The sequence below is a fragment of the Emys orbicularis genome, chromosome 3, assembly GCF_028017835.1.
Source record: "Emys orbicularis isolate rEmyOrb1 chromosome 3, rEmyOrb1.hap1, whole genome shotgun sequence".
In the NCBI taxonomy this organism is placed as follows: Eukaryota; Metazoa; Chordata; order Testudines; family Emydidae; genus Emys; species Emys orbicularis.
The window spans coordinates 70492792-70520383 of NC_088685.1; the positions used below are offsets into that span (position 1 = coordinate 70492792).

Below are 27592 nucleotides of genomic sequence, written 5' to 3' on the forward strand. Positions count from 1 at the left end.
CAAGTGCCATATTCCCTCAGACACACACACACACACACAAATGTAATTCACCAGATGGCAACACAAAAACAGATGATCGACCACATCTGCATTACCTTGAGATTCAAATAATCTGTTCAAGATGTAAGGGCATATAGAGCAGGAGATGTAAGCAGTGACCATAATAGTTGCATTGCTAAATTGAAATTAAAGTTAAGACCAGCTTTAAACAGAAAGTGGTAAAGAAAAAAGTATAAAATTAAAAATCAAAACAATGTGAGAAATTCTAACTTTAACTAAGGAACAGATTTGAGGCACTGCGAGAAGCAGAGGTGAGAGACTGGACTGGAAAAAAAATGGGCAGTGCTCAGAGATAATGTGATTTAAGTTGCAGCATTCACAGGTTGATAGCAGCAGAGGCAGAACAAGAATTGGATAAGCGAGGAGATGCAGCATCCCATCAAGGAAAGAAGTACAACTCCTGCATATTAAGGCCAACAAACTATTGAGAAAGGCAAAGGAGGAGCATAAGAAAGCAAAAGCAAGGAAAGGCAAACAGGTGTTGAAGACCTAAGCAGCTGAAGCTGCTGCTGATTGCAAATTTCAACAGGGCCAATAAACAAAATGGAAAAATGCTTACAACTGAGGTAAACTGAGCAGATGGACAGAGCATCTTTAAGTCAATAGACCCAACCCCCATCAGCATCAGATTTTGATTAAATGTGAAGCTGATCAAATTGACCAATCCAATAGAAATGTGCAGGCTGCAATCAAAGTTGAAAAATAAAGTAGCAGATGATCAAATTTATATGCAGTTACATTTGCCCTTTCAGGTAATGTTAGAAGCATCTGCACAGTACACATATCAACAGGAGTGCAAAGACTATGTATGGAGCGAGTGGATACATAATTTAAAAAAAACTTTGCAGCTTAAGATATTGCTCTCTCTCCTTGCCAAAACCTAGAGCTAGTTACCTCTCAAACCAGATCCTGTGCTCCACTTAGGACTAATCAAGAATTGCCTCTCTCCTTAATGGTACAGTATCTAGAAACTTTCTCTGCATCCCATCCTAAGGTGACACACAGTCACTATGGGGATAGTTGAAATCCCCCATTATTACTGACTTTTCTTTTAATAGCCTAATTGTCTGGAGCATTTCACCATCTTGGTCAGTAGTATATCCCTATTGCTATATTCTTATTCAAGCATGGAATTTCTATCTAGAGAGATTCTATGGTAGTTTAATTCCTTTAAGATTACTATATTTGACTTTCACATATGCTACTCCCCAGCAGCATGACCTAGTCATTCCTATATATTTTGTACTATAGTACTGCCATGTCCAATTGATTATCATTCCAAGTCGAAGATGCCTATTATATCAATATCCTCTTAATACCAGGCACTCAGATTCATTTGTACGCAAGCACTTATAAAATTTGTCACAGTTTAGCTGTCTGCCATTACGTGATGTAAGACTCATTTGACTTTCTCTTTAGTTCCTATCTGTACTTTATCAATCTCTCTCCTCACCAGGATATACAGAATTCCCATTAATAGATGGGATCCTCTAAGGGATGTCTCTGTCTGAACCATGTGCTCCTCCACACCTGTCACCTTCCCCCCCAGCCCTTTAGTTGTAAAGGAGTTTTGTAAACTTTTATTTTATATATCAGGAATCTGGTTCCATCCTTCCCCATAGGCTCCTCCTTTCCCAAAAGACTCTCCTGTTCCCAATAAATTTAACCCCCTTCTCCCTACACCATCATCTCATCCACACAGTGAGACCCTTCAATTCTGTTCCTAGAAGCATTTCAGAGAATGCTACCATGGAGGTAGTGGACTTCAATCTCCTTCCTAGCAGCCTAAATTTTAAAACCACAGTATTAGCTATTCCTATCTCCTTGCCTCTAGACAATGCAATACATTTTCAGCCCTGGAACAATCTATCACTCACTTTCATACCACATGAAAAGAGAATTTGGTAGAACAGGCTTGCTCCTTCCTTATGCTATAGCTCCTAGTAATGGACAGCTGTTTATAAACTGGTTGCTTGAATGGGCTAACCCAGCTCCTTAGTGTCATTTTATTAAATGAAAAAATGGTCACTGCATTCAACTGATTTTTGCTTTTGGATTGTAGGCTACAGCTACACAAGACTGGCAAAATAAATATTTAACTCAAGTATAATAGTGCAGACCACAAGTCTGCCAACAATCCAGCTGCAGGGAACTCATTTTACATAACACCTAAGTGGAATACTCTGCCACAGGCACTTCCACAGAAGCATGGCGGTTTTAAGAGGTTCCCCACATCACACTGCATGTCATCCCCTGGCCAACTCCAAAAGCTTTGAAAGGTGGAAGACAGGCTTTGCACTTCATGGGATTTCGAATGAAAGGAAAAGGGGGCAAAAAAAAGTGTTCAAACAACAAAGAACTATATAGATTCCAAGACGAGATCATTGATCTCCTCTAATCTGTATAACACAAGTCATAGAACTTCCCCAAAATAATCCCTATAGCATATCTTTTAAAAAGCACACAATCTGATTTAAAATTGGCAGTGATAAGAGAATTCACCATGACCCTTGGTATATTATTCCAACATTTGTTTATAGAAGGCTAAAAATCCCTACAGCACTACAGCTTGAGGAAAGAATTGGCAAGACAAATACTACCCCTAAAATGCATCTTTCCCTTTGTTTAATGATAGTTGATAAATCACAGAAAATACCAGTAAGAGGCTCTTAATTGTAACACACTTTTTCTCTCACATCTTTTTAAATGAGGACAGTACAGTTCCTTCAAGGAAAAGCTCAAGTGTGAAACCAAACTGCAAGAGCCCACCATGCCTAGGTCATCACAGCCTTTACATGCTAGAAATGCATGGTAATAGCACCGAGTTCAGGGAGAAAAGGGGACAAAAAAAATACCAGCAGCAGCAAAAAAGCCTAGAGATAGACTTGGAACGATTAATGTATTGTTAAATGTCCATTTCACTGTACACACCCCACTGAAAATATAGTTAGGCCAGGTCAGAAAAATGCTGCTTGAGAACGGAGTTTGATGTAAGGATACTTATTTTGTTTTGAGATTTGTTTTAACAGTTATGCTTTAACTTTTTGAATCTCACCATGTTATTAAATAATTTCCCACAACTAACAATTTAAATAAATAAGACAGTAAAAAATATTTGTTTTTAAACACCTATGCTATCAATTGTATAAAAAAAACCACCCTGAATTTGGCTAAGTATCTACTATAACAGTGGTTCCCAAACTGGGGTTCGTGAAATGTTACAGGGGGTTCTCGGGGAAAAATTCCCTAATGGCGGACAGAGCTGTCCCTAGGGACCCTGGGCAGCCCAGATCTCCTAGGCTTCCAAGAGCAAAGCAGATCAAAGCAAGCATCTCTATCACACTGAGGAGATTTAAACTTCAAGACTCCTTATAAGAAATGGAAAGGGAGGTGGATATTTTTTGCTGTTTTTAAAATGAAATAGGCAGTAGGTATTGTTTTTAAAATTATTATGAAGAACAAGTTTAAGCTTTGTTGTAATGTGCATTGTTTGCCTGGACTGCTCAAGACCTGAATGCTTGTGTAGGAGGAACTCTTTGAGTTGGCTTCTTAAATACCTTCCTGCTGTTTCACATCTGATACTCCTTGATGAAACCTAGGAGCCTTGTCTTATAACAGGCTTATTCAAAGTGACACAAGCTACGAAAGTGAGAGCTTAGAAGTGTGTTGCCGTTTTCATAATGTACTAAAAATGCTGTCACGATACATGATAATTAATAGTGTGTAATAAGCATGTCAAAAAAACAAATTTTATATTTCCAAGATCACAGCTTTTATAATTTATACTCAGATCAAGGAGAACATCCCTGGAAATATTAATTTTTAGGAGGGGGTTCGCGAGACTTGACATTTTAGTGAAAGAGGTTCACAGGTTGTTAAAGTTTGGGAACCACTGTACTATAAGCATTTTCTCATCCATCTGGTTAATTTCAAACTGGCATTAAGCAAGCTACACTTAACCCTGGTATACACTGGGAAGGGGGGGGGGAAGGAGGAGAGAATCGATCTAAGTTACGCAACTTCAGCTACGATCGACTTGCCGTGGTGTTTTCACTGTGGTGAATTGACTGCTGCCACTCCCCGATCGACTCTGCTTGCGCCTCTCGCAGTGCTGGAGTACAGGGGTAGACAGGAGAGGGTTCGGGGGTCGATTTATCTCGTCTAGACTAGATGCAATAAATCGATCCCTGCTGGATCGATCGCTGCCCGCCGATCTGGTGAGTAGTGTAGACATGCCCTTAGAATACACACACGGCTGTAGTGGATTGTGGGTCAGCATAAGCATAGCTATAGTGGTGTGACAGCACATGTTCTTTACAGTAACTATCCTCCCCCTCTTGCTTACCATAAAAGGGAAGATCAACCAGAGTTACTGGTTCTCTTAGCCCCATTCTACAATGCCCGATCACCATAGCATATTAAGAAATTTGTACTAAATAGTGCACTTATCGCTATCATTCACTCAATGTGGACACCACCTAGCTAATCAATTTAGCAGGAGGGATGTCCTGAAACACAATGCAGGAGACAAAATATACTAGGACACTGGTGTTTAGCAAAGGTTCCACTCTGATGCAGCAGTGCTCTTCCCCACATCCACAGCAGAAAAGTGCACTAAAGTAGTCAGCATGAAGGGAGAAGGGTTAAGCAGGTCCCAAGCAGACACATTAGAGATGTCAGTTCATATTCCCTGCTTTGGATTTTGAAAGGAATGGGTCTGAGTATTTTTCCCTGTACCTCAAGATGGAAAAAGGCCAGAGTATAACGGAGGATCTAGATGAGTTTGCTTCCTTGTCCACTATACTCGTCTTCTAACCCTCAACAGTCCAAGCACAGTGAGTAGAGGAGAAAATTGTGTGCAGCCCACAGACATGCAGAATACAACTAAAGCTATTTGCATCTCTTTGGTGATAGTGAAGTCACTACTCCAGTAAATGAGAGTTCATGAGGGACTGAAGAGAAGAGAAAGGCTTTCCAAAAATGGATGTTGTAAAGATCAGTTAGAGCCAGTTTGCCAAACAGGAGGACTTCGCTCACATCCCAACATCTGAAACTATCTGGAGTCTTTAACCATTGCAGTTCAACTTTAAATACCAAAATAAGACAAAATAAACCTTTTCCCAACACAATAGTGGACGTAGGATGTCAAGATCTAGCATGCATATAGACACACCTGGTTACTGCAGCTTAACCAAAAGCTATGTTTTAAAACAGCTTATATTCCCAGAGTGAAAAAATAGACAGGCCTGTCTTATGAACAGATTTCTTTGGTATCACTGAAATCGGGGGGTGAGAAAAGAACAGATGCTGAGTACATTAGTAATATCAAATCAGAAGTTTTTGGTCAGTTACATAAAGAACATGCTTCCACATGAAGCAGCTCATCCAAATTTAACAGAGGAATCATCTCTTAACCTCTGCAGAATTACTCAATATTTCAGTCTATTTCCCTCTCCTAAATTAAACTCTCACCTACTTCAGTTGCTAGTAAATAAAGTTTTCATTTAAACATGGATAAATTTTATTCATACACAGCAGCAGTGCCACCTGCATATTAAAAACGAACAGATTAGAAGTAAATGTTTTATTCTTCCAACTAAATTCCAGTACTACAAGGGCAGTAAAACAATGATACACTGAAAAATTGCAGCAATAAACATTTGTTAAAGACTGATAGAATAAATAAAAACTACAAAAATGAGAAATCATATAAACCCATTCTTAACCCCCAAAAAAGTCATGGAATACAGAAATGCCCTCCTTTACTATTTCACAGGCAGTACTGTGGGCTAGTTGCTTAAAATTGTCCTGGGGTTACATTCTAATTTAACTGTGATTACAGTTTTCTTGTAGTGCACAGTTATGAAAACCACACTAACTTCAGTCAGAAGTGTCATTCTACATTTTTATTTACACAACCAGTGAAGGGCAAGTTCTAGAACACCAGCTTTAATCCTTTACTTTTTCAAACTTATTAACATAAGAAGCCAAATTGTAATGATACAGCAAATGAGGCCACTGGTATTATTACAGGTAGCAAAGGTCCACATCCAGGTGGTACTGACATCAGGGAGCACTCCAAAACCAGTTGCTGCATAAGAGTGGTTGCCACTGACAAAAGCTTGAAATAACCTGTGTTCACGGGGGTAGGGAGGGTGGGGGAAGGGGGGAAATATGGCATTGCTGCAAGTCTTTTACTGGGACAGCTTGCAACAATTAGGGTGTATAGGGCAGCCCACATATGCAGAAAACATGATTCATGAAACATCTGAAAAGAGGAAAAAAAGAAAAGGTTAGTGACAAGATAACTGAATTCAAATCTAATATAAATCAGTTAAGACAATATCAAAAATCAATTTAAAATGCAAATCCCCAATGGTTTACAGGAGGCAAAGCTATTTGATGCACATATATGACATATTATTCAGCACATTTTCATTTCACTATAAATTCTCCACAGCATCATGAATTCAAGCTTTTAACTCAGTGCTTTTCAGTTAAAATAGAGACAAAAAACAGTGGTACTGGCCATTTTAAGTATTCAACAATTAAGAGATGTAGTGTTCCTGCTGGACGTTAAAGAAGCAGAGATACTCACAACTAGCAGGCTGTTCTCCATATCGTCGCATGATCTGATCATGCGTGAACTTCACAAATGCGTCGTATTGTTCTGCAAACATTAACATTAGAAGTGAGTGTACCAAGTTTAACTTAGCATGAAAAAAAGGTCAAGGCTTACTTCTTATGCCATGCAAGCTATATCAATTAAACAAATGTTGACAGTCTGTAAGGGGCAAGTATGGATTATTCAACACAGCCATCTCATCTCTGCTCCCTAAAAAAAATCCACACCATTAAACCATGTTAGCAATCAATTGGATTTCCCTTGACAAGCGAACTACAGCACAGAATAAGACAACAGAGGAATTTGGCAAAGGAATATTCTGCACTTAGAGAGAGAGGATCTCAAAGCACTTTAAACGCACTTAAATTCTCACATTATCCCAATTTTACAGATGCATAATGAAGGCCCAGAGTGGTTAACTGAGCAAAGTCAGTGAGTGGCAAGGCTGGAAGTAGAACCCAACTCCCACCCTCTAACCACTGAACATGGTTACAAAAAGGCAGAATTTAAAGGTCTGGGAAATGACAGCACAGAAGTATAGAAGAGCGATTTATTACAATCAATTATGTCACTGATTGCCAAAATGTTGAACAAGCAAGAAACAGCTAACTACGGGATAAAAAGCTAAGTGAAAAATATTTGCTTTATTTCAACAGCAAAAATAGTCACAATAGGGAACAGGTGACTGGGGGCTTAGTAAAATCAGCTATTGAGTAATCTCCTCAAACTAAATACTAAGATTAAGATGATGCTATAAAGAATATTCAGTTCACTCTGAACTCAAAATTAGTCCTTTCCAGAAGGAATCTCTATACATCACATACATAAGAACACATTTTTTCATATTCTCTTCAGTTTCTAATATTGCACCCATCAACATGGTATTAACGTTCAGAATTAGGAAATTAAAGAAGAAGATCTATCAGATGCAGCTCCTCTCCATTCCCCTTCCTCCCTTGTGGAAAACCGCATGTGAGGTGTGTTGGGTTATTACTTTTAAGTGCTCTGCACTGTTCTTAGAAGAGGCAAGGTTAAAGAAAGCAATCTTCAACCAAAAATGTAGTAGTAGTTCTTGGTTTCCACAGAAGAGTCCCAGTCTGAGGGTCCCCCCCATGAAAGTCCCATCCTCCTGCAGGGATGAGCAAAGTAAACAGTGAATCAGTAATCAGCAAGCAGTGCAAAAGAACTCCTAAGTGTGGACTGTCTTGATGATCTGTGGGCCTTCAACCTTTGACTGGAACTGGCCAGTAACATGGCAGCCAGTTTTTTTAAAAGTGTTTCCCTCTCCCCTCAAGCATAATCTCTGACTTACTGGAAATTCAGATTCAGCCAACTCTTCCTCAGCTGCATGAGGATGTTAGCCAAAATACTGGGATAACACAATGGGTATGTCTACACTGCAATTAGACACCTGTGGCTGGCCCATGCAAGCTGACTCAGGTTCACACGACTCAGGCTAGGGGGCTGTTTAACTGCGGCATAGACATTTGGGCACTCTAGGACCCTCCCACCTTGCAGGTTCTATGCTCCAGCCTGAGCATCTACACCGTAATTAAACAGCCCTTTCATCAGAACCCAGGTTTTTAATTGCAGTGTAGACATACCCAATGTGAGCAGATGGAAGGATTGGTTGCCCAGAAACAGTATCCAAGAACAGCAGCAACTCAACTTTAGAATGTTTAGAAAAACAATATATTAAAAACTAGATAGCCACCTCATAAATTCTCTTGTGAATTTAAATTTGGCTCAGTATAGCACTGGTTTGCATACTGATATCTAGTATGCTCAAAGTACAGGTCTACAAATGAAATAGAAATCCCTGATCACTTATCTTATTCATCAAACTGAATGTCACAGGAAAGGGACAAATCCACAGCTGGCTGTTTGAAATCAGTTTTAATGAGGGCTTGTAGCACATTAGAACTCTGGGTTTTTCCAGGTTGCCTTAAAAGTAGGTAATCACCACAACTACAAAGGAATGAGAAATACCAGAGTGCTATATAAGAATACAGCAGGTGATATCAATATATGTCAGTACCCTGTGACCTGAACCTAACCAACCTTCTCAGACCTGCAAAAGCTTTTATATAGGGAACTCCAGAGTAACTTTCACGGGGAATAGAAGAGGAATAATGTTTTAGCCACAGCCCTACTGAGGCTAGTATCTCTAATGATTCTAATCTCAAGTGAATGCTAATTAAGGTTCCAGGTAGTGGAGATAAGGAAGAACCAAAGAACTCCACTGAATCAGGTTCACTATTTGGAAGATTCAATTGTTTGTCAGACACCCATACACAATGAAAGATGGAAAAAAGGAGCTCTCTGGTAAACTATAAAGAAACCCTAATAGTTGCAGAAGCAAGAAGAGACTCTGAACTTTGAAAAGTACCAAGTGGTGAACAAGTCGGCTTAGAGGCAGAAAGCCATTTGGTTAAGATCTGCTAGAGACTAGATTCCTACTGATTTATCCTTTCATACTGAAGAGCTATCACCTTGGAAAGGATGTGTGTATTGGAAGGGGATACAACCATTGTGGTGGTAAAACACAACTTAACTAGTCTCTTGCTGAGGGACTTGCTCTGGATTTTAATTTGGCACTCCCTCCTCAAAAGTTCCCATATGTTACAGAACATCTGTCATTGCTCCATATATGAATGAGGTAATAGGATCCTATAGCATTTCTAACAGCTTTTTTTGGTAACCTCTGCCTTAAGAGCACACTAATCATCATATAAGCTCCTCTCCCCAAGAGATCAGTCTCTAGTGGAACTCTGACTGAGGGAGTGTCTAACTAGAGATTTTTCAGGAAGTACCTGTCATGCAGACAACTTCTCTAGGTTGGAAACCTGTAGTTATCCAGAACACGAATGTGTAAACATTCTTGGTCTTTAACTGAGCTTTTATTATCCTACGATAGTAGAGAACACTTAAGAAGGAATGCACCTGATGATCTCGAGGGAAAGACTCTAAAATTATACAATAGGTACTACAGCAGTGGGAAGCCATCTACCTAACACAGGTATTTAGGAATACTGAGGCTGCTTAAAAGTGAATATGGGTAGAAAAATTACTATTTACATGTGTATTTTTACACTGCTTTGAGCCTAAGGACATTCTGGTCTAAGACGGATCTATGGGATGCCCAGCCACAAGTACAGTCAAAGTTCCTCACCTCCACTAATTGAACTACATCAGTGAGCCAGCAATCCAGCACGAAGAGCATGGGGTGAATGCAACTACCCACAATAAAGAGGGGTTCGGGGGCAGAGGAAACAGGCAATCCACTGTGTAGTAAAGAAGAAAGCAGCTATGCCACTGGTCAGAAAAACACGAGTAGTAGCCAAACACTGCTGGTTGTCTGGGCTCAATCAGGGTTGGTATATGGGAAACTTCTAGTGCTAAAGGTATCTGCCTCACGTACTGTCCCCTCTATGCCAAATGCAAAACTCCTGTTAAAAAAAAAAAAAAAAAAAAAAAAAGGAGGGGGGGGGGGAGAAAAGCCCTTGCCCAGGAGGAAAAAAACACTGCAAATGGCTCTTAGGAAAGCCAAATAGGAAGCCATTTTCTCTGTGGAGACAGAAAATGGGGAGGAGATGGTCAGCTCAAATATGCCAGCAAGAGAAAGTTCTATTTGAAATAAAAACTCTGCTTCCACCAATTGATGGTGTAGAAATACCCATGGAGTTATAACTTCTGTCCATAGCAGCACAGAAGACGGGCCAGATAGTCTACAACAGACACTACACGTTATCATTTTTGCTATATCCAGAGATGGAAACTTAAATTTTCAACTTGAGCATCTCATTTCTTAGCCAATACAAGGTCAGGTACACACTGGATATAACATTAAAGTTACAGAAATTGCGGTTGCCAATATATTAATCTTTTTTTTCAAGTTGCATTTAATTCAAACACACCTGCAAGTTTTGTGGTCAAAATTTCTTCATACTCTTCACGGATTTTCTCTTCACGTTCTTTCAGCAAACGTTCACAGATCATTCCAACTTGTCTGAGAGTAAACAGGGGCTGTTCTTTTTTCAATGGTGATGATGCTGCAGATGAAGTACCTATGTGTAAATATTTACACACAAGTAACTCACAGTCAACATTCAACGTCTTCCAGCTTTCTACACATCATCTCTATTACATTAAATGTGTTCTCCAAACAAAACATTTGGCAAAATCTTGCTTTAATTTTTGGATACTTCCAAATTTTATTGATATTGTAAATATTTTATACCATCACTTAAAAAGGAAGTAATCTAAAATTATGCTCTCAGTTCAGCATGCTGTAAGGATAATGAAAGCCTCAAAAAAATGTTAAACAGCATTTACTACATGCAAAAATGTCTATTACAGCAAAGAAAAGACAGGTTATACTCCTACAGAAACATGTCCTCAATAAGGATCCTAGGCATTCATTGTGAGTAAAGTTACATCTGTTTTTAAAGTATGAGTTGATCTTTCTGTAAAGACATCTGCTGCTCAATGGTTTAGAAAAAGTTTGTTTGCAGGATGATTTACTGGGAATGAGCTAACAAAAGCTTCAAGGAGTGCTCTATTTTAATTCTTTTAATCAAAAGCTGGAATTTGCCAAGACATTAATGCTTGCAATGAATGCAACTCCACAAACAGTAAGGATATGACTTAAGCAAGAGACGGTTCACAGGGAATCAGAGAACTTGAGAAAAGTTATCTACCCACATGGAGTCATAAGGTATATATCAAAGTTATACAGAGTTGTGCTAGATACCTGGCAAAGCTGGTCCAGTAAGGAGAAATGCATGTGGCTGTGCATCAGTAGAACAACATGGATCTGTCTGCTGGAAGCTATTTTCTAAATGTCTCCTCTTCTGCATGCGTTTGTACTCCTGTTTTATGTTGTACAGAATTTGTTCTAAAAGAAAAGTTAAAACAAAAGTTAACCTAGTAATGACTACTTTACAGTATCCCTCAACTTTATTTCCATTTCAGATATCAAGCATCCGGGATAATTAACTGATACCAATAATAGTTCCTAAAGCTATTTTTTTAAGTGATGTGTAAGTCTACAACCCATTAAAGGGGCCATTTTATCCATTATATTCATGTGTGAAATGCAAATATAAATAAAGAATCTGACATTTAAAGAAGTTCACTCCATAATATTCATGTTAAAAGACTGAAGATACAAGTGACAAGTTACAGTGGTCTGAGGTACAAGACCAGCCTTAAAAGCCCTCCTAGGGTGAATAATCAGTGAAAAGTTTTAAGGTCACGAACCATCATGGTTAGAAGTAAATGACAGACACCTTTGGAAACCTGGGAGTTTCAACCTTCCAGCTCTAATAGCACTAGCCACCTTCTGTTGACACATCTGATTTTAATACAGTTCTTCTGATTACTACCTTGCTTCCCTTTGACCCCACCATTATATTTCATCTTAATTAAGGGCTGATATCTACACACCTCCATAATTAAAAAACAATCATTTAAAAGCAGATACTCCAAGCTTCCAGATAGAAATCAGTATTTCACACTATTTTTTTCCAGAGATGCTGATAACATGTTGCAACTCAAGGGGGAAGAAAACAAGAGAGTAATCAGAATAATATGATTGTATAGTGGGACTATTATTTTGACACCTGCCAGGACTACAAACTGTTAGGCAAATCAGTACAAAAATTTCAGGATCAGCAGCTTTCTAAACCATGGTCCAGACAAGTAATATTTCATGGATCAAATTTTGGTCTCTTCTGAAGGACAACAATATGGAGTTCAAAATTCGTATAATTTTGTAATATTTAAGTAACTTGAATAATCTAGCCTCAATAATTTAAAATATAGCATCTAAATTATCATCATTCCAGGTGGTATATATGCTCTTCTAAACTTAAGAAATGAATATGCATACTGAAATGTCACGATTATACCAAATGAATTTTTAAGTGGCTACGTATTAAAAAAAAACAATTTAAAGTAACATTAACTGTTAATTCCCATTACCCCAAGGTACTGCTATACAATAAGAAAATAGAAATTCTTAAATGTTTTACACAAGCTTAAGTTTTATTTCAAAATCTGGCATCTAATAATTTCTAGAAACATGTTCAAAGTGTACCCTAAACATCCCTTCCCTTACTCTCTCCCCTCAAGGCATTCCTATGTTGCCATCTCTCCAATTAAACAGTTACCTCTAGCAACTTTCATAGCTTTTGCTCCCATGAGCATCAGCACCTGAATTAGACAACTAATACAGAGAACTACATACACTGGGCCCCCCTCCCCAGTTTCACAAAACACACACAAAAAAACTTCAAAGGTAACTAAAAGAAAAAAATGGACAGGCTTTCTGCTCTTTAAAAAGGGCCTCCAGATGCTTACAGACACCCCTCTCCCACAGGCATTTTTCAGATTTCTGCAGGTCCAACCACAGCTTGGAAAAATCTACTGCTCACAGCAAAAACAACACTTCCCAGGATGATCATTAGCTTCTGTAGACTCTAGACTTTCATTTTACAAAATTTACTTTCTAGTCCTTGGGGCAAAGATATCTTTCCAAATGTCAATTAAACAGAAAGTAATGGCACGCTGTCTCCATGACTCCACAACTTTAGTCAGTACATCCCTGCTGCTCCTTTGTGTTTTGCCAAACTGCAATATGGTTCTGCTATACAGAATCCTATGGACAACACTGTGTCTAAGCACCTCATAATGGATTAATTTAACACTACTGTCAAATAGGTAAACTGAGGCATAGAGGCTTAAGTGACTTGCCCAAAATCAGATAAGTTTTTGGCAGAGCCAGTAGTAGGAAACAGATCTTCTGATTCCTTGTCCAGAGGTTTAACCACACAACTATCCTTCCTCTCATATTTCTCTCTCTCCCTTTCAGCAGGAGTTTGGAGGCTTCAAATATCAGATACCTCTTAGCCACAGGTTACAAAAAACAGATCCCTTGGGCAGAGGCAGTGTCAGAACCCTTCTAGGTATCCCTGCACCTTCAGCAAGAGGGCTTCTCATTTGGATTATACACCATGGTCTATCATCGCACAGAGTATTAAAAAATTGGAGTGAAGACAGAAAGGAAGACGATATAATGAAAGCAAGGGACATAGTAAAGTTAGGCTTTCTAGTCCATTTGTAAAAGCACATGTATGTACAATGAATTACAATGAAATACAGTTTACAGCAGAGGCTCTCAAATTGTGGTCCAGGAACCACTTGCTGGCCACCATGGTGCTCAGGCCACATTTCCAGCTGCTAAGTTACATTTAGAGTTAAATACTTTCCTCAATATTACTTTTCTATACAACCAAGTGCTGCCATAGCTACAGAGATGTTATGTGATTGTGAAATGGAAGACAACTGGTTCTGTATTAAAGTGTTATCCACACTATGAAAAAATATGTATTGCAGTAGTTCTCAACTGTCTTAGGGCTTGTCTACATGAACACAGACTGACAAGCTGGGGTGTGAATCTACCCTGCGCTAGCCTGCCACAGTCTAACTGTCCATGTGTACCTGTTTCAAAGAGGACTAGATCAAAGCACATTAACTATTAATATGCATCCACAAAGTCCACATGCACAGTTAGACCACAGCAGGCTAGTGCAGGGTAGATTCCCACCCCAGCTTACCACAGTCTGTGTTCATGTAGACAAGCCCCTACAGCTTAAATTCCAAGTGCCCAGCACCACCACATCTATGTTGCACTATGTGGCTAGTCCATATCAAGGAAATTTTTTAAGATCTGGGTTCACCAACTATACAGACATAAATTAAACTTCAAACATGACAAACCACAACAGAAGTCTTTTTCTGCAGTTCTGAAAACAAATACTCCATGTACACAAACTCTCAACTGCAACTGAGAGTATAACAAGGGGAATTCCCTTGGCTTAATAAAAAAACCAATTTCTGAAGTCATCTCAACTAAAATAGTATAACTTCTTCCTGTCCATCAGAGTACCAAACCAAAAAAACCCACAGGCTTTTATCACTAACCCCTCCAAAGGAATAGACAAAAAAATCCCACTGAGACTCAAGGCATTAGACAAAAACCTAAAAAGCAGCTAGACTACTCCAGGTCCCTAAACACTATTACATAGCAAAACAGGCAATATGTATGTATGGAGTGAAAAATCAAACCCAACACATTTTCTCCTCTACTGTCCAGGATACAAGGAACTCAAGAAAGATACATTATTATACTCTTATCAAAAATGATAAATTTCAATTACTTTGTGTCATGGAATGGTTATGTACAAATCTAGGAAGAGTGAGGGCAGATAGCAGGTTGGACTGATTTTAATCAAAGCAATTTAAATCACTGATTTTAATCATGATTTAAATCAGCAAGCAGGAAACCCTGATTTAAATCACTGTTTTGAGTCTTGTTTTACATCTCTGCTTTTTATTTTCCTAAAGAAAGGTTGATTCTCATTGGCTGGAAACTATTAAAATATGTTGATTTACAACTAAATATAGCCTTTGCACTAAATTTCGTGCTTTGTTGCTAACCAGGCAGATGTACTGTATCTATACATAGTTAAGCACTTATATAGCTTAACTCACATTTTATTCAGATTCTGAATTTTTACATTTTTATGTTAGAAAATGGGGAATGTTCCATTTCACTTATTAGATTAATTTTTACTTGTGATTTTATGAAGCCCTATTTAGACAGAAATTTAAATTCAATTAAAAATGCACATAAACAGCAATTTAAAATTGTTTTTATTAGTTCAATAAAACTACCTTAAATGTGCTAGATAAGGGAAAAAACTGTATCAAAGTATGTTTTGCACTTAGAACTAACTTAATAAACAAAGGAAGTATCTGTAGTTAGGGAATTGAACTTACTGTTTTAGTCACCACATCCTTCAAGCTATTACTACCAGTAGATTTCATTCTCTCATACCTAGTTTTTAACAACAGATTGGAACAATAAACCAGCTTTTCTGCTTTTTCAACTCAGTTTCTCAATTTTTAATAAACTAAACCAGTTGAATAAACTGAAAATACTCTTTGCACCTGCAGAAGAGGCTATTTCTGTTAAAAACTGGTTTAGCAGCACCACAACCATCTCTTGTTCCAGATGCTTAGATGGGCTAGAGAGAGAAAATGACTCTATATAGTTTGGTGATTAGGCAACTCACACAGGAAGGGGGAACCTGAACCCTGGTCTCCCACAGCCCCATGGTTAGAGCACTCCCCTGGGATACAGGATATAAAGGGGCGCCACCACTTCCTCCACCATTAGTTTTGTGAATGGTGCTTTCATAGTTCCTTTGCTTAAGATGAAAACACACTTTAAAATGCCCCAAAGCAAAAGAAAACATTTCATTCAAAACTTTTTTCAGGGTTTTTTGTTTTGGTAAGAAAACGGGGGGAAAAAATCTTGTTTATCTGAAAAGGGTTGTTTTTTTATTAAAGGTTTTGGTTCAATCAGCAAACTGTAAAATTGATTATTTGCACAGCTTTAATGTAGGTGCTGAAATTTAAGCCACAACTCATATGGTATCTTATTTTATTTGTACTAAACTGCTATAGGCCAAAAACAAAATAGTGAAAATGAAAGCCCTGATCCCATAAACACGTAAATAGGTTCATAACATGAACAACCCCACTGACTTCAAATCATGTGAATCATGGGCCTTGTGCTTATAATTTAGCATGAGTTTCTGTGTTTACAGCATCAAGGACTAGCTAAAATAGTTTTTAATTAAAAACTTCTTGACCCACACAAAATCTTTGTCACTTCAAAACAAAACTGCTTTGATGTTAATAGTGAAAAGTTATTTAAACTTACAATACATCAAAGTTAGTGACCTTTTTATACATAGGCCAAAAATTTCAAAAACAGGAGCCTAAAGTCAGGTTTCCCCTTATGTTGGATTTTTTGTTGTTTGTGTTTTTTCTTTGACCTGCTTTTTATATTAGCAACCTCAGAAATCTTGGTTCCTGGCTTCCGTCATTTAGCTGAAGGACACTTTGGCAGAATAAATAGTATGGTGATTCAGTAGGTTGAAATCGAAGTAGCAGCTTTCCCAGCCCTCAAATGGAACCTGAAACTCAGGTTTCAGTTTGTGATGTCACCTTCCAATTTATTTCGTTAGAACCAAACCAAAGAATCCTTCAGAACTAGGGCTTGGCAAGCTGGTCAAATAATATAACTGACCACCCATTATTTGAGCATGGTCAAATGTCAAATATCCCAGCAAGAATACCCTAATGTAGCCGATGGCCTACCTTTTTGATTGCATCACGGTGCCACCTGTTAGCAAGCCTACTTAAATGCCTTGACGACTCACTTTTCTACATGCTAATACCACATGTTGGGAAAAAGTGAACTAACTGAAACCTGAAGTGAACTAATCAAGAAGTTTTTAATTTACAAATATGAAAGCTGCTGAGGCTTTGTTGATAAATGAGTATCCAAACCACCTTCTGTATTACGGATGGCTGCCCTCTGATCCTATTTTACATTGGCCACATTGAAGATTGACAACTTTCTCATCACATGTCAAAAATGAAAAGCACTGTCAAATTTTTCAAAAATAGAAGTACCAGCAGCCATTTTTCAGTGCCATTTAGTAGAGCACTCACTTTCATCCACACTGGGTAATCCTTGTCTTATTTGATGGGCACCTTCTATTAAATATCTCAAAGATCTTCAAATATGCAAGACATGAGTTGCTGTTGAAAAAGCCTATTAAGACTTTATGGTCTCCACTCTTGTTATGGTTCTAATAAATTAGTGCTTTAAAATATCTGACAATTTTTGACATTATTTGACCAACCATTTTTGCACCAATCAATGCTCAACCATATTCAGAACCTAACCAATCCTGAGATTTTCATGAAGGAGACAAGTAGAAAACTACCATGTCGTCATCTATATATAATCATAAAGGAGTAAGAAAGGAATCAGCTCCTTTTTAAATGAACTTTTGTACAGTTCAGTAATTCCTAGTTACTATGATCTCACTTATTTACAGCTTTTTCACTAGCCAAGCCCTGTCCCCCTTGTTCATACGCCTTTCATTTGGTCCCACCACACCTCTGATTCGGGGATCACCAGCCAAGTATTCTTCCACGAGCTGTTATCCCATTTCACCATCAAGGAAACTAGATCTCCATTCCAGAATCTGCCAACCCAACCAAGATATCGGGGGGGGGGGGGGGGGGAGGAGAAATTAATGAAGATATGCATTTTAGAGAGATCCAGACATTTAGCATTCTCTTGCTTTGGTCATGCTCAGTCATTTCAATGTATTTTTCTGCCCTCAAACAAAAAAAATAATCTGTTGATTTTTGCAGTAGATTTCTGACACTGAAAATTATATTTGTCTTAAAGAGCTACACTACTGTGTAAGGTTTATAGATGGCACCATGATCAGCATTTTTTATTTTTTGACATTCACAGCCAGTGCCCACATTTACAGGACCAGCAGCAGAACCTCTCAAGAGACCCAGCGGTGCAGAACGGGCACCCTCATGAGATCCAATTATCCAGGACCACAAATTAATGAATGTTCTGCTCCTTCTGCTTCACGGTCGGGCATTCACGTTAGCATTAGTGTGTTTTGCAATAACGTGACATTTCAGAAAATGCCAGAACCCTGGGTCAGGGACTTAAGGAATGACAAATAAAAGAACAGACAGTGTGAAATATGCCAGACAACTGGCATTTCTGTATTTTTCTACAATCACCATAATTTTATTGTCAAACTGGAAGCTAAAAATGCAGGATAAATTCAACATTTAGGCTACATTTGAAAATCAGCCTATTAATCACTTCATGCACCTATATAAGACAAAATCACCTCTCAAAAGGAGGTAAACTGATTTAACAAGTTCACATACAGTGTATTTTAATTCAGGGAACACAGTTCTATGATACTGGGGTATTTTGAAAACCCTTTCATGTTGCCATGATAATACAAGGACAAACTGTCCTGCTAATGAGTGTGTGCACAAGATTATTTTTGTATTTAAATTCTGTTTAGTGCTAGTAATAACATGGTAGATCTCCTCTTAAGGCCTTCAAGACTTGCTTGTCTTGGTTCTCAAACTTGTACTTAGCCACTGCTTGCTAGGTTTCAGTCAGAGGAAGCACGTTTCCTGCAAAGGTAACTCACAGATCAAAGGAGAAAGATAGCTCAAGGGTAGATTCAACACAGTTATTCCTCTCTAAGTATGCCAATTTCTTTTTCTTGCATAATTTTAAGATTTATTATAACTGGGTTTAGATATTAGATTTTTCTGTGAAAGATCAAAGAACATCTTGAATGGCAAAATCCTCAACTAACCTCTGTTCATGAATCAAGATTCAATGATACCTCAAGGGAAAGACTATTTACAGCCAATTTTCCTTTACCATATTTGTCCAGTTACTAGGGATATTTGCAAGAAACGAAGTCTGCATTTCTTAAGAATTTATCTGTCCTTGCTTGTTTTTCACTTTTTCAATATATTTAAAAGGGCAGGTGAGGAGAAAGAAGGTTAAATCCCATTTTAGAATAATTTAGTACTCCTGAAGGATGAGAACAGGTACACAGCACGGTCAAAAGCTATACAGTATTCTTCAAACTCATCAACCCATGTGCCTCAATCCTGAACTAGAGTTAGAGAAGATGATCCATTTTATTACACCTGTTCAATTAGTAGTCTCTATGCCAAGGCTAGCAATAAAGGTGCACTTAGAGATTGTGGGTTTGTGATGTGGATATGTGCCCACTAAAAAAGTAGACTTCTGATGGTATCTGGGAAGTTCAACTAGCTTAATTAGTTTCATTCACTAATGATCTCTGCCTGGATTTGAACCAGTGACATCTGAAATGAAAGGCCTTGTATTCCCAATAGCTATCCATCTCCTATAATCTTTGGTTTGTGACATCAATTACTTACTGGGAAAATGCTCATGAGAATATTACTTCAGATGGAAAATAAACTGCAAATATAGATGAACTTAAAGATCTTGCTCATGTGTTTTTAATAGAGATTTTTCAGGTTAATTCTAAATACAACATTTTTCATGATTTTTGTAAGGTATTAGCTGCTATTTAACCTTTGAGAGGAAGCCATTTTCATGGAAGCACACCCAAAATATGCGTTTGTTTAAAGGTACAATATGCAATCTGGAGCAGAGATGCAGAGAAGCCATCTGAAGTTACTATCAGTGTTAATGGGATTTAAAAACAGCTCGTGAGAAGAGATCTGCACTGTATTTTTATTTCTTTGGACACTGTTTCCCACCCTACCCACTTTCAATCAACCTAAAAGCCTCAGTTTCAGAAGAGCCTGTAGCCAGTACAGCATAATCTGACTTTTAATTGTAAGCACAATGCTGGAATTATCAATTAGTAAAATATTACTACTATTTTTGCCCTGAATATGTTCCTCTCCTCAGCAAAAGCAACTGAAGATAAACCCCTCCTGACATCTTAACGAGGAAAAATACATCATTCCTCCCACCACTTCCACCACCTAAATTTATCAGCTTGATAAAAAGAGAGCATAGTAGCTTTAAGATTTCACAGGGGAAAGTTATAAGGTACAGCAAGTTACCACAGGACACCTAAGTTTAAGTCATGCCAAAGTCACAAATGAATTTGAACTTGGTGGACTAGTCCCTATGTGCCCAAAACACAAAACCACCAAAAAACCTTGGCACAATTGACTGCCTCTTTGAGAAACCTGGGCCTCACTCTATTAAAAAAAGACACTCAAGACACTACCATTTATGCTTTATTTTCAGAATAACTGGAATCACTCACAACATTGTAGTTAAAAAGGCCACCCTCCAATCTGTTTTTGAAGTACCACAATAAAGCATGTATTCTAACCCACCTTGCATGGGGAAATCCTCCAGATACAAGAAAGTGAGCACCTCTGATGATTTTTGTTTAATCCTAGCCCTTCAAACAAACTTAAATATAAATTATATTTAAAAGTGCTCTCTATCCTTCTAGTCAGTCTAGTCTAACACCCTTTCCTCTATATATACATACACACAAAATATTCTTACCTAAATCAAATCTTAGCTAGAACATATGTAAAAGGAATTTCAGGCAAGTAGGAGTACAAAGACTAATCTACTCAAAAGGGGGAGGGGGGGAGGAAATCTTACTAACATTAAGATAGTGCCACTCTTTCCCTACCAGAATTGTTGTATGTAAGTAGCATTGTCTGCACCCTACGCAAGTTAACCTTGATTTAAAAGTTTAAGATTGATAATTCCTTACAGATGCAAAACACTTCATGGTATGGAATGGAAGAATGATTCAAAATAGTCATAACAGTACTAGATACAAGATCTATAGGAGGTATAGATGAGAAACCACAAAACACAATTCAGCTGCCAAATCCACTGAGAAACTAAAAGCGACTTAACAGCTGTCCAAATAACCACAAAATATTAAAACACTCCTGTTAGATATAAATTTCATCCTAAAGTCATCCCTCTCCCAAATAGAGGTATCATTTATTTGCCTATGAGCATTTTATACTTAATTTAAGACAGCTGGTGTTTCGTCTGGCTAGCATACTATGTGTGTTCCTGCAGACACTATTGCCATTCAAGTTGCATTTTGTTTCCAGATAACACATTTGTTTCTGAAAAGATTAATCAAGTGTTGAAATACTGAGGTGCACAGCCATAAACTGGAGTTGAACAGCACCAGGACTGACAGGTCAAAGAAAGAACAATGTATTTGTTGTATGAAGTACCATCTTGATTTAAACAGCAGCATCAAGGTTTTTTTTTGTTTTGTTTTGTTTTAAACACACACACACACTTACTTTAGGTCTCAAATTACTAGAAATCTTTTCATTAAACAAAATTTAAAACAAATTCTGGCTGCAAGCATTGAAAACCTAAACACTACAGCATTGTACTTGAGAAACAGTGAGTGAAATTAACTAAACTACCTATTGTGAGTAAATTTCACTGTCCATAAGTGCAAAAATTAAACAAGCAGTGAAAGTCTGGGTTAAATTTTAAAAGTTTTTTTAAACAGACACTAGGGCTCTTTACAGTGTGCCTTTAAAAGGGAAGGCTCTCATTTTAAAATAATGCATTAGCAAGTGAGACCAGGATAATAATACACTTAGAAATGTTACTTATGACTATGTTTAGTGAAAAGCATAAAATTAGACAGAACTTAAATATTCACAGTAAACACTAAAGAGGTATGGCAAAGCAAAAGCTCCCATTATTACAACATTATTATAGCAATCTTATGTCAGAGCACACCCATGTGTGAGCATGCATAACTCCCAATTAAATTGAGCAAGGTTGTTGTTCAAGATCATTCAGTAACACAAACATTTTTATTCATTTGTGCCTTATCTTTCACTACATAATTCACAAAGCCACCATAATTACTCTGATAATTAGAACCAACTACACCATATCAAAAATCATAATTTAGAACCTAATAGTGGAAAACACAGTTTAATGACTACTTATAACACTTATTTCTGCTCGGAAAAAATCAATTATGATGCATTATAATACTTGATTAGTCAAGATTTTATCATTAATATTCAGACAGTTGTATGAGATTAGAGACATTGCCAAACTGACAATTGTTGACAGCAAATTTCTCTTTTTAAGTTTTATTTTGAAGATGCAGTTTAAAAACTAATGTATGGATACAAAGATCCATAAATAAAACCTGATGTTGAATCTGATCACTTAGATTTTGGCATTTCCCCTCCAATAACTAGTGTATTATAATAATCTTTCCTACTCGAACAATTTATTTAATTTGATCATTTTAGATACATTTACTGGATTATTATACATATTCTTGCCATTATAGAATCACCTTTTTTTTTGGAATTTAAGTTTTTTCAAAGGAAAGATGAGGTAGGGACCCAAGACAGACCAACTATATATGCTCAACATTATAGACCAATAATAAATCTTAGTCTCAAAGGCCCTATATAAAGACCATTTAGCATTAAGATAGGAAATGATTTTAACTACCACCCATGCCTTGAAATTGTATCAATACTCCTCCCCCCTTGAGCAAGATGCATTACTATTACAATGCAGTGGCCTGACCAACTATTTTTTTTAAACCACATTTACATGAATTATTCATAGCATGGATCTTTCCATTTCCCTAAGAAATTATCCAACTGAAATCTTAGTATTTAAACAGTAACTCATAGTTTGAAAAGATAAGCAAACTAAGCTTGTTCTTAAAGATTACATATGTACAGACATTTAAATGTCTTATTGCAGTGTCATCCTTTACAAAGCTGCCTGGTGATCCATTCAAAACCCTTTCTAAACATTTTTATTTAAAAAAAAAATCAAATATTAAGTCATTGTCACTAAATTTAAGGAACTATCATTTTATATATATAATATCATGATTCCTTAAATGTGATATTTTTAGTGTTTGACTAAAGCCTGTAGAACCAGAAGGGTTTAATCAGGACCTGCTGTCTATCGAGCTAAGCAAGCTACAGTAAGATCAGAACTGTCCTAGTAACAAAGAACTTAAAATACACACTTAAAACTACAGTTTAGCACCGGAAACATAAGAATTCAGCAATTCTTATCAAAAGGGGTAACAAATTTAACAAAGGACCTGAGTTAGTGACAATTTAGGAAAGGCCTTTTCTGCACACAAAGGAGAGATTTACACCTCAGCTGCACGGCCACAAAAAACTCATGACTGCATGCATGGATGACAAACGTTGTGAAGTGCATTACTGGAAGCTGTAGGCTAAACTGACACAGGGAAGCCAGCAGACTCTGCACACCCAGCCAAAATTCATTTTCTCCTAGATTCGTTTGCGAAATTGATCTAGTTGTTTTTTAAATTGAAACAATTGCACAAACATGCCTAGAGCTAAGTCTTAGGGCCACCAGTTGAATATTCTCTTACTTGAGAAGAACATGAAAAGGGTTTCTTTCCTCCCAACATCTTTGTGATGACAGAGACTCACTAATTACATTTTATTTGCCCCGAAGGCAATTTACGCATTTAAAGCCAATCACTTTCATCACTTGATTTTTCCATGAAACTTTAAAGACACCAAAGACTGTCATTTCGGTTAGTGCCACATCCTAGGCGACTGGAAAAGGCATTTTCCCTTTGTTGTATCCGCTTTCGCCCTTGCCCAAGTGGCGTTTTGTGGGTGATTGATGACAGGACATGCCCCCCTCCCCCTCCGATATCTGAACAACAGGAGAGGAGGTGCCGACGCCCGCCTCACTGAGGCACCACCACTCGCTCCCGGCGCTAATGGCTGCAACAAATCGATCGGGGGAGCAGAGAGGGGGGCCTCGAGCCCAGGTACCTTTCCCGGGTGTGATCGCGCCTCCCCCACGCCCCTACGTACATGCTCACCCCCCTCCGCCCCCAGGATTTCCGCAGTTTGACTCGCCCCTGCGGCTCCCCAGCCGCCCAAGGAAAGCCTCCACGCCCGCCTCAGCGCAAAGAAACCCGCCCCCCCGCCAGCTCCCCCCGCCTAGAACGAGCCGCTCCCACCCCCCAGCCAGCCGGCCCCGACCTGTCGCCTCAGTCTGCCCCCCCCCCCCCAAGCCGGCATCGGCCCAGCCCGCCCCCTCCCCCTTTGCTGCCAACGGCCATTTCTATTGTGTCGTCTCCGCGGCGATGCCAAGCAGAGGCGGAATCGCCCCGTCTCTGCCGCTGCCCTTCCCGCAGCCCGAGAGAAAATGGCTGGAGGAGACTCGATACCCCCCCGCCGCACTCCCCAGCAGGGCCGAGAGCCCCCTCCCCCCTAGCCAGGACCCGCTCCCCTGCCCCCCTCACACTCAGCCCCACCCAAACGCCCCCCCCCCGCCGCGGGGCCCCCGGCACCCACCTGTGGTGAGGCGGGAGGACACCTCCCCGAAGGGCGAGGGCTCCATGCGCAGGTATTTCTGCGGCGAGGCGGCGGCGAAGGACGAGGCGGCGGCGGCCGAGGAGGCCGGGGCTGACAATGGCGCACATCGCCTCCGCTTCGGGGAGGCCGGGCTCAGCAGAGGGTCGAAATCCAGAGTCCTTTTCAATGTGGCGCCGCAAGCCATGGCCGGGGGGGAGCGGGCCGGGGGCTGCGGAGAGCCGGGGAGAGCGGGGTAAGGGGGCTCGGTGAGAGGGGAGGGGGAGACGGCAGCAGCCGGCCCAGCCCAGAGGCGCCTTCCCCACCGTCTGGGGCGGATGGTGGGGGGGGAGCTGCGTCAGGGCCTCCGCCTCCTCCCTATCGCCCTCTCCAGGGAGCGGCTCCGGCCCCCCCGGCGGCTCCTTCGCCGACGGATTCGCTCTCCGCCCGCCCCGCCCTCGCGAATTCCGCCCCCGGCCGTTCCCGGGGCGGTTGCTGGGACGGTAGGTGCGGAGCTGGGCTCGGCTCGCCGGCTAGGGGCCGCCGATGAAAAGCGATGGCAGCGGTGGCGGCGGCGCTTCCCTCTGTGACTCTCCCACACCAGCAATATGGCGTCAATAACAACGCCGCTGATTCAAAAACCAGCCCTCTTCATTGCGCCTGCGTAGCAGGGGCGGTGGCTGCCGCAAAGGATTAGGGGACTTGTGGTTTTTCAGCGGCTTCCCCTGCACTATGCGAAAGCGTTCAAAGGGAGTGGGGTGGAACTACACTTCCTGCCATGCAGCGCGCCGGGGCCCTAACTTCCGGGGTAGAATTTAAATCCCACAGAGGCTGCTGTGTGGGATGCAGGTTAAAGGACAAGTGACTGAGAGTGGTAGCCTTATATGTCTCTAGTACAGAAAGCAGGCAAATAACAATCAGGCAGGGAAGAAGAGCTTTAGTGCTGAGAGAAATATAAAACACAGTTGCACCCAGGAAAATGGGCCTAACTCTTAGGGGGAGGGGAAGTTCATATGGCAAGATTTCCTGAAACACAAAGCAGATCAGGAAGATAAGAAATGAAAAGGGAAGAGACCTTCTGAATGTGGTTGGGGCTGGCAATCTAGGATTGTGATGGGGGAAAGAAGCATTACTTGTTCTCAGCAATAATAGTGATTTTATACATAAGTGCACTCCTGCTGGGATGCTGCACAAACTCTTATTATTTCTTTATGACACCACAGGTGTACATGGTACTTTACAACAAGTAAAATATACTGCACAAATGCTCTTAAGTAAAATGTGTGGTCTCAAAAGCTTTTAGTGTCAGAATTGTACCAACGAGTACAATAGTGTGTGACTAGAAAAAAATATGAGAACACAGGTACATATCCTAACTAATAACATACTGTGAAAGACCTTAGTTGAAAAATTTTCTTCAACATGATAAAGTGATATTCTTACAATTACTTAAACTGCTATCTTGTAGAAGGAAACCAATGGAGGGCAGGGGAATAGGTTTAAAAAACTGTTTTCTATAGGGCAACATAAAATATCCCACTTCATAATCCTAATAAATTACAATTTACCACTGTGCAAAATATAACAGTCAATTTAACTATTAGCAGCAACAAAAGATAAAGATATGGTATGTTCTTGGTAAATTAGTAACATTTTTAGAGATTAGGAAAATAGTCCTTTTCATAAATTACTTGGGTTTGGGTTTTGTCTTATTTTTAACAAATCAAACAAACAGTTCTGTAAAGAATGTGACTATACATCAGAATAAAACCTATCATCTGGAAATGAATCTCAGTTTTACAGGCCAAGATTAATGTATAAGTAATGTCTACTAAATCAAAAGAGGGACATATCAGTCTAAATATACATTTAATTATCCTGATGACAACATGTTTGCACAGTTCCTAGCACTATCGGGCTGATCCCGATTGGGCTTATGGGCATTACTGCAATACGAATAAATAGTAAATAATAAATAACTTGCTTTCCCTGTTAATAATAGCACATGTCAGGCCTGGAATAACTAGAATAGGGTTTCCATAACCAGATGCAGCTGGAAAAGGGTTCTCCAGACTTGCACAGACCTAAAAGTAACTAATGCCAGTAGCAAATTAGTTCTTCTTACTGTTCTCTTTTCTTTTGGACAGACTTAGAGTAGTCAAAACATTTCTTCATTAAAGAGGACTCTGACAAGGCTTTCTTTAACCAAGGCAACATGTAAAACAAGGCCCTACATGACTAAGGGCTTGTCTACATGAGGAAAAGTACCAGCATTACTATACCAATATGATTCTATTGTTACAATTATTCTTCCCCAGAAGGACACTGTTATTCAGAATAACTGGCCTTTTTTCAGTTTAGTTTTATTTACAAAGTAAGCTAAACTGGAAAAGGCCATGTTGGGACTTATACAGTGTAACTATTGTGGTATAATTATGCTGGTATAGTAATGCTGGTAAATTTCCTTATGTAGACAAGGGTTCATATGGGCATATAACTGACTTAAACAATAAAATGAAACATTCCATGAGCCAATAAGACCAAGGCAAAGCTTTCTTACAGTGATGGCTTTGAATCAGGGTAATCCTGTCCATCTCTCAATTTATGTTTTACATCTAGCAGAGTGCTCAAGAGCTATCAGAACCTAGAAAGTCGACTCTGTCTCCATCTACATTTTGAGAGACTTGTTATTCTGGCACAATATATAATCAGTTATACCACATTTTGTCATAATCCATATCCTCTAAGATTAATTTACATTTGGTTCTATCATATAGGCCCTGTCTATCTCAGCAAAAAAGGGGCTTTTTTCCAGTTGAGTTAGCTCAGTCAAGTTAGCTTAACTCAGCTGTACTTCTGCTCCCGCTTCCCACCATAACAGCCACATAGACACAATGGCCCAGACCTTCAAAGGTATGTAGGTGCCTAACTCCCATTGAAATCAGAGAGCTGGGCGCCTAAATACCTTTGAGGATTTAGTCCAATTTAGTCCAGTAAGATAGTTTGAGCTGTGTCTACCTGAATGTTGGGGTGGGGGACGAGTCAGTCAAGGGCCTGATCTACACTGGGGGGGGG

At 39.3% G+C, this 27592-nt stretch overlaps 1 protein-coding gene across 1 annotated transcript; it reads right to left on the reverse strand.

Moving 5' to 3' along the window:
- Positions 1-5571: 5571 nt before the first annotated feature.
- Positions 5572-25146, reverse strand: AKIRIN2 (akirin 2). Its single transcript, XM_065400773.1, has 5 exons — positions 24521-25146; positions 11439-11582; positions 10603-10752; positions 6659-6730; positions 5572-6328 (listed from the first exon to the last, which is right to left on the reverse strand). Exons 1-5 carry the CDS (start codon positions 24723-24725, stop codon positions 6318-6320), a joined length of 582 nt encoding a protein of 193 aa, XP_065256845.1. The 5' UTR covers positions 24726-25146; the 3' UTR covers positions 5572-6317.
- Positions 25147-27592: the final 2446 nt, after the last annotated feature.

Bases quoted from the DNA above. Each gene is read 5' to 3' on its own strand.
- AKIRIN2 (XM_065400773.1), bottom strand. From the start codon at position 24,725: ATGGCTTGCGGCGCCACATTGAAAAGGACTCTGGATTTCGACCCTCTG. The intron at 11,583-24,520 runs GTGGGTGCCGGG...CTTTTCTTTTAG, and splicing joins GTCCTCCCGCCTCACCACAG to AACAAATTCTGTACAACATA. The intron at 6,731-10,602 runs GTGTGTTTGAAT...TAATGTTTGCAG, and splicing joins TTTGACCACAAAACTTGCAG to AACAATACGACGCATTTGTG.